Source organism: Neopelma chrysocephalum, unplaced genomic scaffold (assembly GCF_003984885.1).
Source record: "Neopelma chrysocephalum unplaced genomic scaffold, ASM398488v2 Primary Assembly neopelma1_108, whole genome shotgun sequence".
In the NCBI taxonomy this organism is placed as follows: domain Eukaryota; kingdom Metazoa; phylum Chordata; class Aves; order Passeriformes; family Pipridae; genus Neopelma; species Neopelma chrysocephalum.
In genome coordinates, this window is record NW_020897773.1 from 1,611,970 (window position 1) to 1,627,788 (window position 15,819).

The following is a 15,819-nucleotide window of genomic DNA, read 5'->3' on the forward strand; positions in this document are numbered from 1 at the left end:
TGCATGGCAGCCCGCAGGAGTTTCCCCAGCAGGGTTAGCTTTGTTAAGAACTGTTGAAAGGATCAAGGACAGAAAATCAGTGCTGAAAGTTTAGTACTGAAGTTAGAAGGTTTGTTGCTCACCCAGCACTGAGCCCAAGCTCCACTTCTTGTTGGATAAAAGCCAGACTTGGGAAGAACTATGGCCACAAAGCAGATGAGAGGCAGATGGCAACTTGAACCAGGATGTGCTGGTTGGTCTGGCTCCTCAAAGACATCCGTCTCCTCTGGGTTTGTGGTAGGTTCAGGCTCAGGGCACAAGAGAGAGAGGGACTCTGACCACACAGGTCTTGGCAGTGCTTGTCTCCACACTCTCTCCTGCATGTGCACAGGTGTGCAAGAGCCAGCACAGTCCCATGTGGTCATTAGCCTGTCCCATCCCCAACTAGACGAAAGTTTCTTCCTGGTGCCTATTAAATCAAATCATGATGCTCAGCATTGACCTTAACTCTGACCTAAAAGGACCTACATCTGTCAAGGAGCAAGAAGTAATCCCATAGAATCCTCAGCTTCCTACTTAAGAGCAGAGGCTAGTTATCCTTTTGCCTTCTGCCCCGAGAGCTCAGTAAGATGGGGATCGATGCACTAATTGCTTCTTTGGGGACTCAAGGAATGAATACCTAAATTAGCTCAGCTCTGTAGTCCTGAACCTATTCAGCAGCAGCTTTTCCCTCCCTTTCCAAAGAGAGTAACCTGGCCCCAACAGGGACTCATGTTCCCGCTCCCAGTGAGACATCTTGCTCCCTGCTTCATGACCCACTACCCAGAATAACCATGTAGTAGGATGGTTCCTCTTCCCCTCACCCACCACTACTGCCATGCCCAAAGCAGCAGGAAAAGGACCCTGGTCCCAGCTCATCACATCCCATAGAGTTACAGATGTTGGGGTGGGACACAGCCTTCACTACACAAGCCCTTCTCCCAGCAAGCCCCCCAGCAAGAGTCACTGCGGTTCATTTTGCATGACTCTGGGTTCTTCCCATGGTAGGAAGCAGCCCAATGACCGCTGTCCTTTGGCAACTTCATCATATGGCCAACTTGAAGGGGAAGGGATGGGCTTTTTCTTAAATCTGTCGCTACTGTCGAAAAATTGTAGTCAGACAGCTCAGTCATGCCACTAGAGAAGAGATAAATTCTCTGCTAACCTACCTCTGCCTCTATGGACTTCAGTGAAATTGCACCAGGGGAAAACCCACTCCCTTTGCCCCACCACTCCCAGTTGCTGACACTCCCAGTGTCCCCATCCCCACTCTGTGCCCATAAGTGGGAACGGCTCCCCCACCTGCCACTGAAACCTGAGCACTGAAACTCCTGCAGAAAGCATATTTGGGGGAAATTGCCTCCAGAACTGCACTGGCGGCACGAGCTGATGCTCGTCCAGTTCTCCGAGTCATTCTGGACCGGCGTCAGGCACGCTAGAGCTGCATCTGCAGCCCTGGGGATCAGGGAAAGCGGCTGGCTGCCGAGGTCTGGGTACACGGCTCTCCGCCCCCTCCTCCTCCTCCTCCTTCTCCTCCTCCTCCTCCTTCTCCTCCTCCTCCTCCTCCTCCGCGATGCCGCCTGCGCTCACGCCGTGTGCGGGACACGCTCTCTGCCGGGAGCGCAGGGCCCTGCAGCATCCCCGCACCGCGGGCTCTGCGGGGAGCGGCCGCAGCCCGGCCCCAGTGAGTGCATGTCCCCGCCTGTGCTCGGCATGGGGCAGGCGGACGAATCATGCCGTATGCGGAGCTGCTCAGCATTTCGCAGCCGCGGAGCAAGCCTGCGTGCCGGATTTGTGGAGGGGACTCCCTTTTAGTAGGCAGAGGCACCAGAGGGTTTGTGGGTGGGAAGGTGTCTCCAAACACAGCCTCAGCCACCACCAGTTTAGTCTTGCAGTCGGGGTGTTTCTGCAATATGGAAAACTATCACCATGGCTCCCCCCTCTCCAAAAGAGCATTTGGCAGCCAAGGAAGCAGTCACTACCGATTCTGCAAGAAGTGGCACTCATCCCACAAACAGCCTCTCAAAATGCTCCACCGACCCTGCCCATGAGCATCGCCAACATTTCCATGATGCAGCCACCCCTGCAGCCACCCTGGCCATGTCAGCCAGGCTCTGTAGCAGTTTGACAGGCGTGGGGAAGGATGAGGATGGCCTTCTCCACTTGAAATTAAAGGCTATAGGAGCAGGCAAGAGAACTAGCAGCCCCCTCCGCCAGGGCTGAACAAGGTGGCTAGAGCTGGCATCAGGTGGCAAATGTCCATGGAACTTGAGAGCATCTTGGTTTGTATGAAGGAGGAATCATCCTCACCTGATTGTGGACCACAGGGTCTCACCACCACAGGACACATGGAGGCCAAGTCTGCTCACAGATGGAGCCAGTAGATTCCCTGGGGTCTGTAGGACACAGTCAAAACCCGCAGCTCAGCTGCAGTGCTGGGGAGCAAGGGATGGGATAGAGGCCTGACCAGGGATAGCAATACCAGCTACTGCACCACACCAAAACCAGCACCTTACTTGAAACATAGTGTTCCCCGACCTGGCCAAAACCATGCTGGGCTTGCAAGGTGGGTCTGGCTGGCTGCACACAGAGCTGCAGAGGAGTCAGGCCCCGTGTCTGTGTCTGCAAGGAAGCTCATCTCCCTTATCAGTGCTGGTGTTGGCCCAGCCTTGCTAATGCCTGGGTCTTGAGAGCTATCAGCCTCACCATCCTGAGGGTGCGCCTGATGCAGGTCCTTGCAGAGATAACCCCGCTCTGCGTCAGCAGGTGTTCCTGGAGCCAATGCTCCCAAGCACCACAACATGCCCTGCTTCCTGGGGGCAGCCCTTGGACCATCCCATCCTTAGGGAGATGGGAAGGAGAACGGTACAGCAGTGGGGCTGGCCAAGTCTTGCTGTGAGCTGCTTCAATAGAAAATCAATCACTCATGCTCCACCTAAAGGTCTGTGATTTAATCCTGGGGGGACCAACAATGGGGGATCCAAGATAAACAACATCTGTGCATTCACAAATAGGAAATGGAGTTGCTTTCATGTCCTGAGCCTGTTGATTAACTGGGTTGTTGTTTGGCTTGGCGCTGGATGCTCAGTGACTCGGAAAGAAGGTAACTAAAAGGGATCGTTTGGTTACACTCCCTAAATTCAAGTATCTTTAAATAGTGTGTGGGTTTGCATTTTGCCTGCAGAAGACTGATGGGAAAAGGTAGCAGAAGAGTGCAGATGGCTATCAGAAAGGAACCTGTGTTTAGTCTGCTTGTGCCAGATGGGAATGGAAAGTTCGCTCCCCTGCCAAGTGTTTAAAAGAGGAAATAGGATGTGATATTCTGCCTCCCACTCCTTTCTCTCCCCTGAAACCAGCCCACTGCTCTACTTCCATTTGTTGTAAAAAGGAAAAAAAAAAGCAGCTTGGCCCATGTAAAGCCTTGGAGACAGTTAGAGACACACCTTGTTCCTTTTTAATGTGTTTATTATGTGGAGACGGATGGAACAGTATATTTTTATATGCAGCTGGGTCCAGCACTGCACAGCACCTGTCTTTCAGTCGCTCATATTCATCCATGTCAGAGAAACAAGACTGTAAAGACCCCGAACCACCCTCTGCTGTCATCTCCTTACCTCTAGCAAGGAGGAGGTGAACCTCTACCACAGCTCAAGATTCATGTCAGACACCTCGGCTGACAAACCTACCCGTGAGATGGACCAAAACTTCTTGCCTGAAAATCTCATGAGTTATCCTGGTTAATAAATCCAGGTCTGCTCTGAAATGTGACTGCCCAGGGAACTTGTGGAGGTGGGGGAGGCTGAAATCTTGTGGGGCTGGGGCTGGGTTAAGGCATTGCTTTAGGGAGTCCCAGGGGTTGACCCAACATTGCCCTCTTGGCATGAGCTCTGTAGCAGCCTTGGTGATGTGGTGCATCAGTAGACCCTCAGGTTAATTGTGGAAGTATCTCATGGATGTGGATGATGTCACTAACAGAATAACAAAGCAGCTTTGGTCCAGGGCCTCCTGTCCAGCCCCTGCTTGGAGCCGAGCTGACCTGCAAAGTTGAGCAGGTAGCTGAGGGCTGGTCCAGGTGAGGTATGAACAGAGATCATTTCCAGATCAGAGATCCCACCACCTCCCCAGGCACCAGATCCATGGCCTCACTATCTCCATTGTGAACATTTCTCTTTCTCTCTACCCAGAACTTCCCTCACTGCAACTTGCATCTGTTGCCTCCTGCTGTGTGCACCCAAGAAGAGCCTGACCCCACCTTCTCCCCAACGCTCTGTATCTGCTGGATAACAGTAGCTAGATCCCTCACTTTGTTTCTTCCTCTCCAGATGGGACCAACCCACCTCCAAGTAACATAAAATAGTGTCCTAATTGCAATAATATCCATCCAGCTGGTCTCAAGCACAGGCATTTCAGCAGTGTCCTACAGCTGTAACTTCTGAAGGATTGCTTCGATCACTTATTTCCCCAGATAATTGAAGAACATTTGTATGAATGTTTTCATAGAGGTGAATGGCCTCCCGTGCTCCAGCCCCTCTCTGTGTGCACCCAGAAACGAAGCTATGACTGAGCAGAGCAGCCCCGTGTGTTACAGTGGAACCATCAGGAGAAAAGCAAGCATGAGTTTTATCACATCATCCCATACAGTCTCCAGGCCACCCCACAAATACACCTGCCTTGTTCACAAAGCCACGGGGCACTGGGTCTGGGCATGGTCCCCACCAGTGGAAAAGCTCCTGAGGGGGAGAGGGAACAAAGCCCAGTGCCTGCTCGGCTGGAGAAGCTGTAGCCACTGGACACTGACCACGGGCATCTTCAGCCTGACAAGATCACAGCTCCTCAGAAGGGAGACAGGGCACCCTGCTGCAAGGTGGAGGGCTGAGTGTGGTGGCTGGAGTGGAGGCAGGAGGGCAGGCAGAGGCTGGTGCAGCCCAGTCCCCTGCTTGCCCCTGCCTTGCATGGGAAGCCTCTAGGCAGATACTTCACTCTGAGGAACCGGAGATTTAATGAGCAATTTCGGGAACACTTTCAGCTTTCCTGCAAAGCTCTTTGCTGTCTCCAACGCTAATTACTAAATGTTTCCAAAGCCACTGTCTGTGTGAAATGAGGCCCTTTGTTGCTGCGACGCTGTTGTGGGCAGCTGGGTGATACTCGAGGGGTGTCTGCTCTGCCCAGAGGGAGTGTGGATGTTATTCCTATCTTTTTCTCATGGAGAAAGAAAGAATAAGGCCTCTCTGTTACCCTGATGAGAGAGGTGCTGACACTTGCCTTGCCAGGCAACAGGGTGCCCTGCCTCTGCTCTGAGAGGGTACAAGGTTCCCCAGTGTGGGGAGCAAGAGAAGGGGCCAGAAATAGGCCTGCCCAGGACCTGCCTCCGAAAGGCAGGAAACTGGTGAGACCAGTTTAGTAGAGACAGGATCCCAGGAGAGGAAGGGAGAAGGAAAGACAGGGAGGGGGAGAAATAAATGCAAGCTGGCTGGGTGGCTGGGACCTGCCTGGCAAGAAATGAGAGTTGTGGAGTTAGGACACGGCTGGGTTCACATGGGGACAGTTGTGGGAGAGATGCTTGGCTAGTGCTGGCCTTTTCTGCAGAAGAGGCGTCATGAGAAAGGCCACCCAAAGGTCAGCCTGACCCCTTGTGAGTGTCTGCCCCCAGCAAAGGCACGGCACAGGCAGGCAGGAGCCAGGCTGTACCTGTGTCTGCCAAAGGGCCAGCCAGCTTCCCATCCCTTCTCCCTTTCCTTGCCTGTAAGAGTCAGGCACCAGGGCAGTGTGAAGCCCTGCTGTGCAAGAGCTGGTTTTTCTCAGCAAGGCCTCCCAGATCACAGCCCTCTGGAAGCTGCTGGATTGTCACGACCTCCTGACAATGGGCAGCCTGGCAGCGTCTCATTCCCCAGCTGCACACCTTGCTCTCAGGTACAGAAAAGTAAAATTTTTTCAGTTGGTCTGGGCTCTTGGTTAAGGAGAGCTCACAAACAAGCAATTTGACAAGCTGTGTTGCGAACACAGAGCAGTGGCAGCTGAGCAATGTGCATCTGGGCAAGTGGGGGGCCGAGCACATCCCTGCTACCAGGCTGCAGCCGGCTGCACTTAGGCAGGGAGGGATTTAGCCCTAAGAGTCTTAGTGACGCATCTTGGGAGACTTAGGCTGAGCCTGGCTTGCGGAGACGTGACCCGTGCTGCATTTCCCGTGGTCACCTGCCAGTCTGCATTATGTGAGCTGTCACCCACTCCCCAGCACCACACGTGAGCGCGGTGGCACAGGGGCTTGGAAGACAAGGAGGGGGGCAATCAGCCCAACTCCTTACCCTGCCCAGCCTTGTGCCTGCACCAAGGCTGCTGAAACGGGTCATAGGACCAGTCCCAAAGGACAAAATCCACTGCTTACAGCTGGCGGGGTACCAGCACCCAGTTTCCTATTGCTTTAACTGGAAGGAGAGGATGCTCAGGGACCCTGCATCTCTCGGTCATCAAAAGGAGAGTCCTTTCTGCTGCCTTGGAGGCGTCAGCATTTAGGATGAGGAAAAGCTAGGACTGTGGTTGCTGAATGCTGGCTCCTGTTTGACCCATACTTGCAAGAATTGCAGTATGAGTCACTGCAAACAAGTAGGAAAAACCAAGGCACAATTTAATGACATTGTTTATTATAATCCCATCCATGCATGTATTTTCATAGCTGGGGAAAATGAGAAAAGGAAAGTAAATGTCTTATTTTAACTTGCAGAAAGTCAGCCCTAGGGCTGGCACCAGCACTGGGAGAAAGCAGCAACCTGGTGGTTTTCGCTACGAGGACTGGCTCGTATGGAGTCTGCCCACCCCTAGAGCTGACCTGACTTTCGTGATCACGTTCAGCTGAGTTGAAAGTTGAAACAAGGCCAGCTGTAATCCCCAAGAAACCAGGCCACTCTCAGGACTCAGGACAATCAGGTCCCATTAAAAAGCATCTGCCAGACTGATGTCCTGAGGGTTTCGTTACCTTGCTTAGCCAGAAGTCATCGGTGAGGACTGATCTGTGGCCTGCAAAAGGAGATCAAAAGCTGCTGTGTGGCAGCGTTGGCACAGGTCAGTTACAGGTGCAGCAATGTTCGTTTTCTAAATTTCTTGGTTCCCAAATGCAGTGGGACAGTGCCTTTGGCAGGTAGTGTACTCAGCTTCTCCTCTGAAAGACATGGAAACTAAGGAAAAGAAATCTGACAGCCTTGGAAGTGACAGGTGAAGTGCTTGAAGTACTCAGTACGTGACAGGGCACAACTAATAAGCAGAGAAGAGGACACCATGGAAATACCTGCTGTTGTTTCCCTCTTTCTTCAGCATCCATTTGTCTTTTGACTATTGCAAAGTCTCGGAGGCACAGCTAGGAATGAACTTGTTGCAGAGTTCCCAGATCTAATTGAGCTCTCTTGAAACGAAACCATTTATAACAACCTTTTGCAAGGATGAAACATGATGTACTCTGCTCTGGTACAGCCGAGAATATGCTGTCCTGGGGCCTGATGAGCCCTGCTTGCAGCACACAGTGACTAGGCAGCAACCCAGAGACCAGCTCCTTGCTCCAGCAGGTGAACTGTTAAGTAGCTCGAACCCAATCCTATTGAAATCAATAGGAATTTTAAGATCCCTTAAGCAGGAGACCTGGGATGCAGAAGTTGGGTCTGGCTGTGGGGAATACTGTTAGTAGAAAGGAACCAGAGCAGGCTGTTAGGAAGAAAATGTTTTTATTTCCAAGATATCCGACTTTCCAAAGGTTGTGAGATCCTTGGCCCAGTCCCTAACTGGAGTCTATCTTGTGGGACTTTTATTTTCTTTTTTTAATCAATGAGGCACACTATCTGCCCTGCCTCTTGGCAGGCAGGACAAAAATGCTCACATTACAGTGATGGAAGCACAGAAGTCCAGATCCAGACATTGGATCACGTTCTAGTCCTCTTGCTTGTCCCCTCTCCTGAACAGCTAGACCTGGGTGGCAGCTGAGGATTTCTTCATGTATTTTTGGAAGACAACTCTCCTAGCTGTCTAGAAATCATACACTTGCCTTTCTTCCTGTCTGGGGCAAGAGCACATGATGCCGAAGTCACGAGGTGACCCTGGGTGACACTTGGGCATCTCTGGCTAATATAGGAATAGAGCTCGGGGGCATGATAGGACCAATCCTTTACCCACTAAAAAAAGGTTGGTTAGGACTAAAAGAGAAGGTTTGCAAATGTCATCTTAAGTCAGCAGACAGTCACAGCAGTGCTGCAGACACAGGGTTAAAACCAAGTACAAAGAAGCCCTGGCTGGCTTAAGACTTCTTTCAGGGAAGATTTTTCATTTTGCTGAGAAAACCAAACTATCAGAAATGTTCACTTCAGACTGATCTAAAATGAACCCAGTTGACCTTTCTGATTTGATTAATAGGAGGAAGAATTTCTTATTTGTACAGTTTTACTAACCAGCCATCAAGGAAAAGCCTTGAACTGTGGGTGAGCCATATCGGGAGCCTCCTGGAGAAGGGAAAAGTGTCCCAGCCAGACCTGCAGGGGCTGCAGCAGCATGAGCTCAGTGGTGCTCCTCAAGATTCACTGAGGTGCTCGCTTATCCTGCCACCTCAGCCCTGCATGTTGCAGTTGGAAGGCACCCCTTCTGGCTTAGGGGTGCTGCTAAGAGCAGCTGCATTATCAAAAAAGTCCTCATTGCAGCAGGCTTTACAAGAAAGAGTCAGCCTGGGGCATTAGGAGTGGGGATAGAAAGAAGAAACACTTGCAGCATTCTTTTATTAATAAAGTTATTTTAAAATGTTAAAAAGTTTCTAAAATAAAAAAGGCCACTGGGTAGGATTGGCCAAAACCAACATCATAATATAACAGGAACCCGTCTGCCTTGTTTTATGGCCTCCTGTCCTCCACCCTGAGCAGACAAAGGCCAACAACCAGCCTCATGTCCAAAGAGGTCACGATTTGCAGAGCAAAGGGATTTGGCAGAAAATGTGTTGCAGAGTAACTTTGTAGAACGGGAACTTTTTTATTTTGGGGACGAGGAGGAAGGGATGTTATAAAGTAATAACTTTCATGACTCTAATCTGTGTACGTCTAAACCCAAACCCGGCTTTACCCAAGGGCCGGAGGTGTCAGGTATTACCTGACACGAGCTGACGTTGCTGATGGTTGTTCCTCTCCTCTGACATAGATATTTTTTATGTTTTAGCTGGACAAAGGAGCCCAGAGAGCTGGGGTGAGCGACCTGCCGGGGATGTTTTGGTCCTCCCCCGCGCAGGGAAGGGGCAGAGCCGGCGGCGGTGCGGAGAGCCCGTGCCGCGGTGTTTGCCGACAGCAGAGGGGGGTATTGGGCCGCTTTTCCTCCGCATCCCGGGCGGAGCTCGGGCGGCCGCCGGCGGAACCTGGACCCCGCACCGCCCCCCGGGGCTCCGCGGGGCTCCCGAGGCTCTGCTCCCCGGCCGCTTCCCGAACACACGGGATGGAGCGGAGACACTCTCCGGGGCCGTCAGTCCGGTGGGCACGGGCTGGTGGGGTCGGCTCGTATCGTGTGTCGGGAGGGGTGCGAGGGTGAAACAGAGGGATGGGCGCAGCAGCCCCGTGCCGGGAGAGGGGTCTGCAGGGTTTTCTTGCTCGCTCCTCGTCTCAAGGTTTCAGGTGGGAGAGGAGGGTCTCTCCTTGCCAGCTTCTGTGCCCCAGGGCTGCTCCCGCGCCATGTCAGAGCACAGCCCCTCCGCGGGCAGCACACATCACACCTGAAGGGTGTGCCCCGATGGGTCTTGGTGATGGGTGGAAGTTCACTTCCACCACACAACTGGAAGTGCTGAGCTCTGTGGGGCCTTGGACTGAAGCCTCTGACACTCACTGGCCAGAGGTAAATCACAGAACCATAGAATGGTTTGGGTTGGAAGGAGTCTTAGAGATCCCCTAGTTCCAAAATCCTGCCATGGGCAGGGACACCTTCCACTAGACTAGGTTGCTCAAAGCCCCATCCAACCCGGCCTTGAACACTTCCAGTGATGGAGCATCCATAACTTATCTGGGCAACCTGTTCCAGTGCCTCACCACCCTCTGAGTAAAGAACTCCTTCCTAACACCTAATCTAAATCTCTCCTCTTTTAATTTAAAACTGTTCCCCCTTGTTCTATTACTATCTGCCCATGTAAAAACTAGTTCTCCCTCTTTTATATAATCCCCCTTTAATTACTGGAAGGTGCTCTAAGGTCTCCCCAGAGTCATCTCTTCTCCAGGTTGAACAACTCCAGCTCTCTCAGCCTGTCCTCGTAGAACAGGTGCTCCAGCCCTCTAATCAATTTTGTGGCCTCCTCTCGACTGGCTCTAGAAGGTCCACATCTTTCTGGTGCTCTGACCTCAGAGTCTGACACAGCACTCCAGATGGGGTCTCACAAGGGCAGAGTAGAGGGGCAGAATCCCCTCCCTCGAGCTGCCAGTTGTCTTTCTTTTGATGAAGCCCAGGATGCAGCTGGCTTTCTGGGCTGTAAGCACACATTGTTGGCTCATGTCCAGTGGGACACAGCTCCTCTGTGCTGCAGTGCTCTGCAACCTGCCCAGTGCTGGCTCAGTTGTGTAGCTGGTCCCCATGAAATGGTGGATTTAATGGCAAAAGGAGACCCTGCAGGGTAAGAGTACACCTTTTGTAATTTGGTTTGGCTCCTGGGGATGAAAGGTATTCTGTGAAGCTAAAATATTAAAGCTACCCTGGATTATTCATTAAGCATCAATTATCATCATCACATTTACTGTCAGATGCTTCAACGTTGCTATTCTGCTTTAGGAAGGAACATATTTTTAGGCTGGTTCCCTAAGGAAAGGTGTTCCTGGGGTCAGTTGCACAGTCTGCTTGTCTGCCTGTCCTCACAGATTTGGTGAGGATATTTCAGCCAAAGTTTACAGCAGGCTGAAAGTCTCCAAAATATTACGTTGTTGCAGGTTAATTAGCAAAGGGGATGGTGGGGTTGTCCCCCAGACCCAGCTAGTGCTGTGGGTGCGGGAAAGGCAAGCCCCTGATGGGGTGGGCAGCATTGCCATCAACACTGGGAAGCTCAGCCATAGGACACAACATGGGAGACTGGACTTCCCTAACTCTGCTGACCACTGAAATAATTTACATAAATACCTGTCAGGTATGAACTGGCTTCTTATTCCATGTTCTTTCTACTCCTGCTTCCCCTTGTTTGTATTTTTATAGCATTACAAAGTTAGAACAGGCTTTGGTTTAACAATAAAAGCAGCCTCATCTGCAAAACAGGATGTTCCAAAATAAGATCTAATTTTCCTTTGTGAGAACCTAAGGCAAAAATAAATTGATATCCACTTTAAAGGTAAACACAAACAAGGACTTATTATTTATCATTAAAACATCTTAAAAAGGCTCTAGAGCCCTAAAAGCAAAACTTTTGATGCTGTATAAAAGAATTATGTTTCTGAGATGTATCAGTTCAATAATTAAAACAGCATCTATGAAATATAAATGTAAGATATTAATAAATTAAATTAAATTAAAGCCACAGAAAGCCAATTATCTTGTAAAATATCTCTGATAGCTAAACTAATGAGATGTAGAAAGATTAATTTAGATCTCCATTTTAGGAGGTGATTATAAATTGCTGTAATGCCATATCCAGTTACCAGGTTGTTATTGAAACTTGTGAAATACATTTGGAAAGGTTTTTAAATATTCAGAATGAAGTAGAAATTAGAAAGGAGTTAGAAATAATTAAAAATTAGCTGTCTTGTCACATTGCAGCTTTAATCCTATTACCTCTTCTAGTTTACAAAGCTTCAGATGTCTCTCAAAGCATTGATCTGTGGGGACGGTGGGGTTTATGAGCAGGGATTTATGTGTTTTAATAACTGCAGGACTCCAAATATTTCTCCTTGTTTCACTTATTTGAGGGATTCTTTCTATGTAGAATTATCACCCTTGCTGCCAGCTCTGCCTGATGGTTTTCTTTGGCCATAGGGTAGGTCAAGCCATCACCCATGGTCCCACAGAGCCCCAAAGACCCACTGCTCTCCTTTCAGGTCCTGGTGAAAATGCTGAGGAGCATCAGTGATGGTCTTTTTGGTCAGGGCAAAGCACAAGGCCTTTGCTCCTCTATTCCTATGGCTGTTGTAGCAAAGCACAGGGCTCTTGTGGAACACAGAAGGATGATGGTGCAATGCATGCCTAGAGCCCACGAACTTTGATCTTGCCATTGCCAGAGGCTGGCCACGAGGTTGGCCAAAAAACCAAAAGGCTGGGGTTTGGGAACCAAACCCCTGGGGTGCACAAGGTTGGCCAACCTTGTTTTGGTTGGGACTTGCCTCATTTTTTGGGAGATGTATCATTTTTGTGAGAGCTTTGTAGCTGCAACAGCAACTCAGGGACCTCACCTATCTGCGCTCAGGTTCTGCTTCACCCGGTCCACGGGGTGCTGAAAGACCTCCAGCAGCACGGCTTGGCTGTATTTTTGCAGTACAGGAGGAAAAACGCAGGCAGGGGAGGGCAGTGGGGCCTTGAACCCCCTGGCAGCCCCAGCGCTGTGAACTACTCCCCCATGGGCAGCTGCTGCATCAACAGAGAAACACGGCCTTGGAGCTGTGAAACATCACTCACGGGCTTCAAGGAGGTCGAGGAGCAGTTCTGCCAGGTGTGCACAAGCTCTGCCTGGAGGATCAGTGTGGATATAACCGGCTCTGGGGACCGAGGAGCACAGCGAGGGGAGCCTTAAAGACGGGGTGCAGAGAGCCCCCAGGTGGGCTCTAGCAGAGGAGGAAGCAGAATCCCACCACCACCTCCAACCTGGAGAGGCAGACAGAGGGGTTCCACCAGCAGCATCACACTGCTTGGAGGTGAAGGACCGGGTCACAACGCCTGCAGCCATCCTCGGGCATTGGAAGGGTGAGCATAAACCAGGGAAAGGCGTAGCAGCTAAGGGAGGGGGTGGGCTTGATACTGATACAGGATTATTTTCCCCTTTTATCTCCTTTATCCCTAATAGTCTAGATAATATCATCCAGCATTGTAAGTGGATTGATTAGTGCTCTTTGATCAGGCTATTAGGACTCTGAAGTAGTCAAACAGCAGATTCTCCCATGTAAGGCGTGTTTCTCTGGCCCACATAAAGACACAAGCTGTGGTGCACAGAACTAGTGGAGAAGGCAGCAGCCCTCCTGGGAGCCCTTATGGCATTTTTGTGAGCAGCACTTTTGGGACAGCCTTTTTTGCGTGCCATCCTGTGGCAGTCAGGGACAACCAGCAACAACACAACTGTGTTCACATACCCTCAAGTGTTGTGCTGAAAGCATAGCACCCGGTTTTGGGAGCAACACAGGTAACTCTTTAAAGACTTGTTGAAAATACTGAAGTGGGAAATCCAGCAGGTTTGAAAACCTTCTTCCTTTTGCCTGGGGAGAACAAATGCTCAAAGAATGCCTCTAAGCATCCATGGACAGAGGAACAAAAGCCCTCTGCCTTGCCTGGGAGAAGAGCTAAATTAGAAATCCCTGCTTGGGAGATTTCTTCATTGAGAAAACTTTCTGGAGGGAAGACTTACACTAGAAAAACAACAGAGGAGCAAGCCCAAATTTGGGTGAGCCTCTTGAGCCTCACTTGCTTGAGTTGTAGTTTGTAATCAGACCTTTCTGTAAAGTCAAAAGTACCTTTAGAGGAGACAAAAAGATGTCAGAACTGGCAAACTGGGTTGTTCAGTGGGGACCAAACCCCTGGGGTCCAAACTCTTGCAAAAGTATCCAGCAGGCTGACCTAGAGTTTGCCAAATTAAAAGAGATGGCCAAGACTAAGCTCTTCTCCCGAAAATCCTTAAAATGTGCGGGAGCATGGGCTGTGTGGTTAGTTGCCAAAAGCTTAGCTGAAGAAAAACAGGCAGCCCAGGTAGAAATTCAGAACCTAAGGGAGGAAAACAAGACCCTGAAAGCAGAAATAAAGGCTCAGAGACTTAAACTAGAGGAGGGTATAACTCGAGAAGGAGCTGTGGCTGTGGAGCAAGTGCGAAGTGTTCTCCAGTATCAAGAGGTGTGTGAACAAAAAAAGGCCATTTTGAATGAAAATCAGGCACTGAAGGAAAAGCTAGCCATCAGTACAAAAGCTGTAGAGGAGGTGCAAGGAACAATCCGATTGTTGGTGCAAAAAATACAGATCCTAAAAGAGAAGGGTACAGACCACCGGGCCTGCGAGGTCAAGATGGAAAAGTTAAAAGCAGCGTTAGAGGCGAAGCATGTCACAGTCACAGCCCTTACAAAAACACCCTACCAAAGAGATGATGAGCTCTGGGATGGAAAAAGATGGGTTAATCTAGATGGCAGCCCCTCTGTAGAGGAGCGTAAGCCTGAGAGACCGCAGTCTCTAGTTTTTGAGATGACAGAAAGGTTCAAAGCAAACCCCCTGTTGCTGAGCAGTGCTCCAGTGGCTGTGAAAAGGGAAAGGAGAAGCGAGGGCAATGTGCAGCCACGGGCAGAACAAGTTATTACAGAGGGAACAACCACTGCTGACCTGGCTCCTCACCGGTTCAAACCTGGGAGCACCCAGGGAAGGAGACAGCAGTTGGCAAGGAGTGTCTGGGCAAGGGAGGACAGAGGGGTGTCTAGGGGAAGGGGCAGCAGAGGGAAGGAAAACTCCAGGGAGATGGGGGACCCAGAGGTGCTGCAGACCACCGCCTCTGCTGGTGCAACCTCCCAGATCCCCTTCTCCGGAAAAGGGAGGAACGGAAGGTGGCAGGGCAGGAGACAGTGGCAGTGTGGTGCAGCTCCCCGATTTGTGGTACAAAATACCATGGCCAGGAGGGAGTTAAGCACGATGCGAGTGGACATATGGAGGGAACTTCGGAACCACGGGGAGGATATGGCCCGCTGGGATAACGCTCCCACCAGAGTTTTGTTGGATCGCCTGCTGGAGATCAGCGGGAGAAGAGAGGGAAGCGAGCCAGGACCCCCACCCTCCCCATCATAGCCTAGGACAGACAGTCCCCCTCTTCCCCGGGCTCGTGGTCAGACAACACCGGACCACTGGGGAAGGCTCCCATGCTGGGAGCAATGGGGAATCGGAAGCAGAGCCCTGGAGGTATCATCCCCATCACACACAATGCTGGGGCACCAGCTGCAAGCTGCAGCTGATGCAAATTGAGAAGGCTCCTCTGATGGAGGAGACGCAGGGGGAGTGAAGCATTAAGGGGTTTTTGGTTTGCTTATTTTTACAGAAGAAACACAGAGGGAGAAGTTGACTTTTCCAGCAAGAGCAGTCAGGGCTGCAGTAAGCAGAGACTGCTTTAGCTCTGTCACAGCCACCCTGGCACCTGCTTCGCTGCACAGAGTCCAGGCAGAGATACCAAATGCTGCTCAGGCCAAGTTAGCAGAAAATGTTTTGAGAAAAAAGAAGGCTTTAAGGACTGATAAAACACTGGCATGAGTCCAGGCTGTGATACCAGCTGGGCTGCAGCGTTTGTGAGCAATGATGTGCAGCAGCAGGACTGAGAATGAACCCTAAGTATGAAAGGCTGTGCAAGGAAGGTTACAGGAGTCCCAAGCATGGTATAAACCCTGAGGGTGAAGCAAGGAGAAAAGAATAACATCTTCTTTCTGGGTCTTCTGTAGGCAATCCAGAAGGGTTTGGACTTATAAAAAGAAAAACTCCCCCCATTTTAAAAAATAATACCTGCCTGTTGTCAGAGGTAAAGAAATCAAGAGGTACAAGCAGAGCAAATTCAAGAGGTGTCAACACAAATGAAGCAGTTCATGTTTAGTGTTAGTATTGTTAAATTCAGTAGTGTGTTTTCACATAGCACGTGCAAGTACATGCAGCAAAGAAATTTAGGAG

At 50.5% G+C, this 15,819-nt stretch overlaps 1 protein-coding gene across 1 annotated transcript; it reads left to right on the plus strand.

Annotated features, from left to right (window-relative positions):
- Nucleotides 1-13,512: 13,512 nt before the first annotated feature.
- Nucleotides 13,513-14,955, plus strand: LOC113973915. Its single transcript, XM_027696538.1, has one exon. The coding sequence runs from the start codon at nt 13,669-13,671 to the stop codon at nt 14,953-14,955; it is 1,287 nt and encodes a 428-aa protein (XP_027552339.1). The 5' UTR covers nt 13,513-13,668.
- The last annotated feature ends 864 nt before the right edge of the window (nt 14,956-15,819 follow it).

Excerpts from the sequence above, each read along its gene's own strand:
- LOC113973915 (XM_027696538.1), top strand. The coding sequence starts at position 13,669 with ATGTCAGAACTGGCAAACTGGGTTGTTCAGTGGGGACCAAACCCCTGG.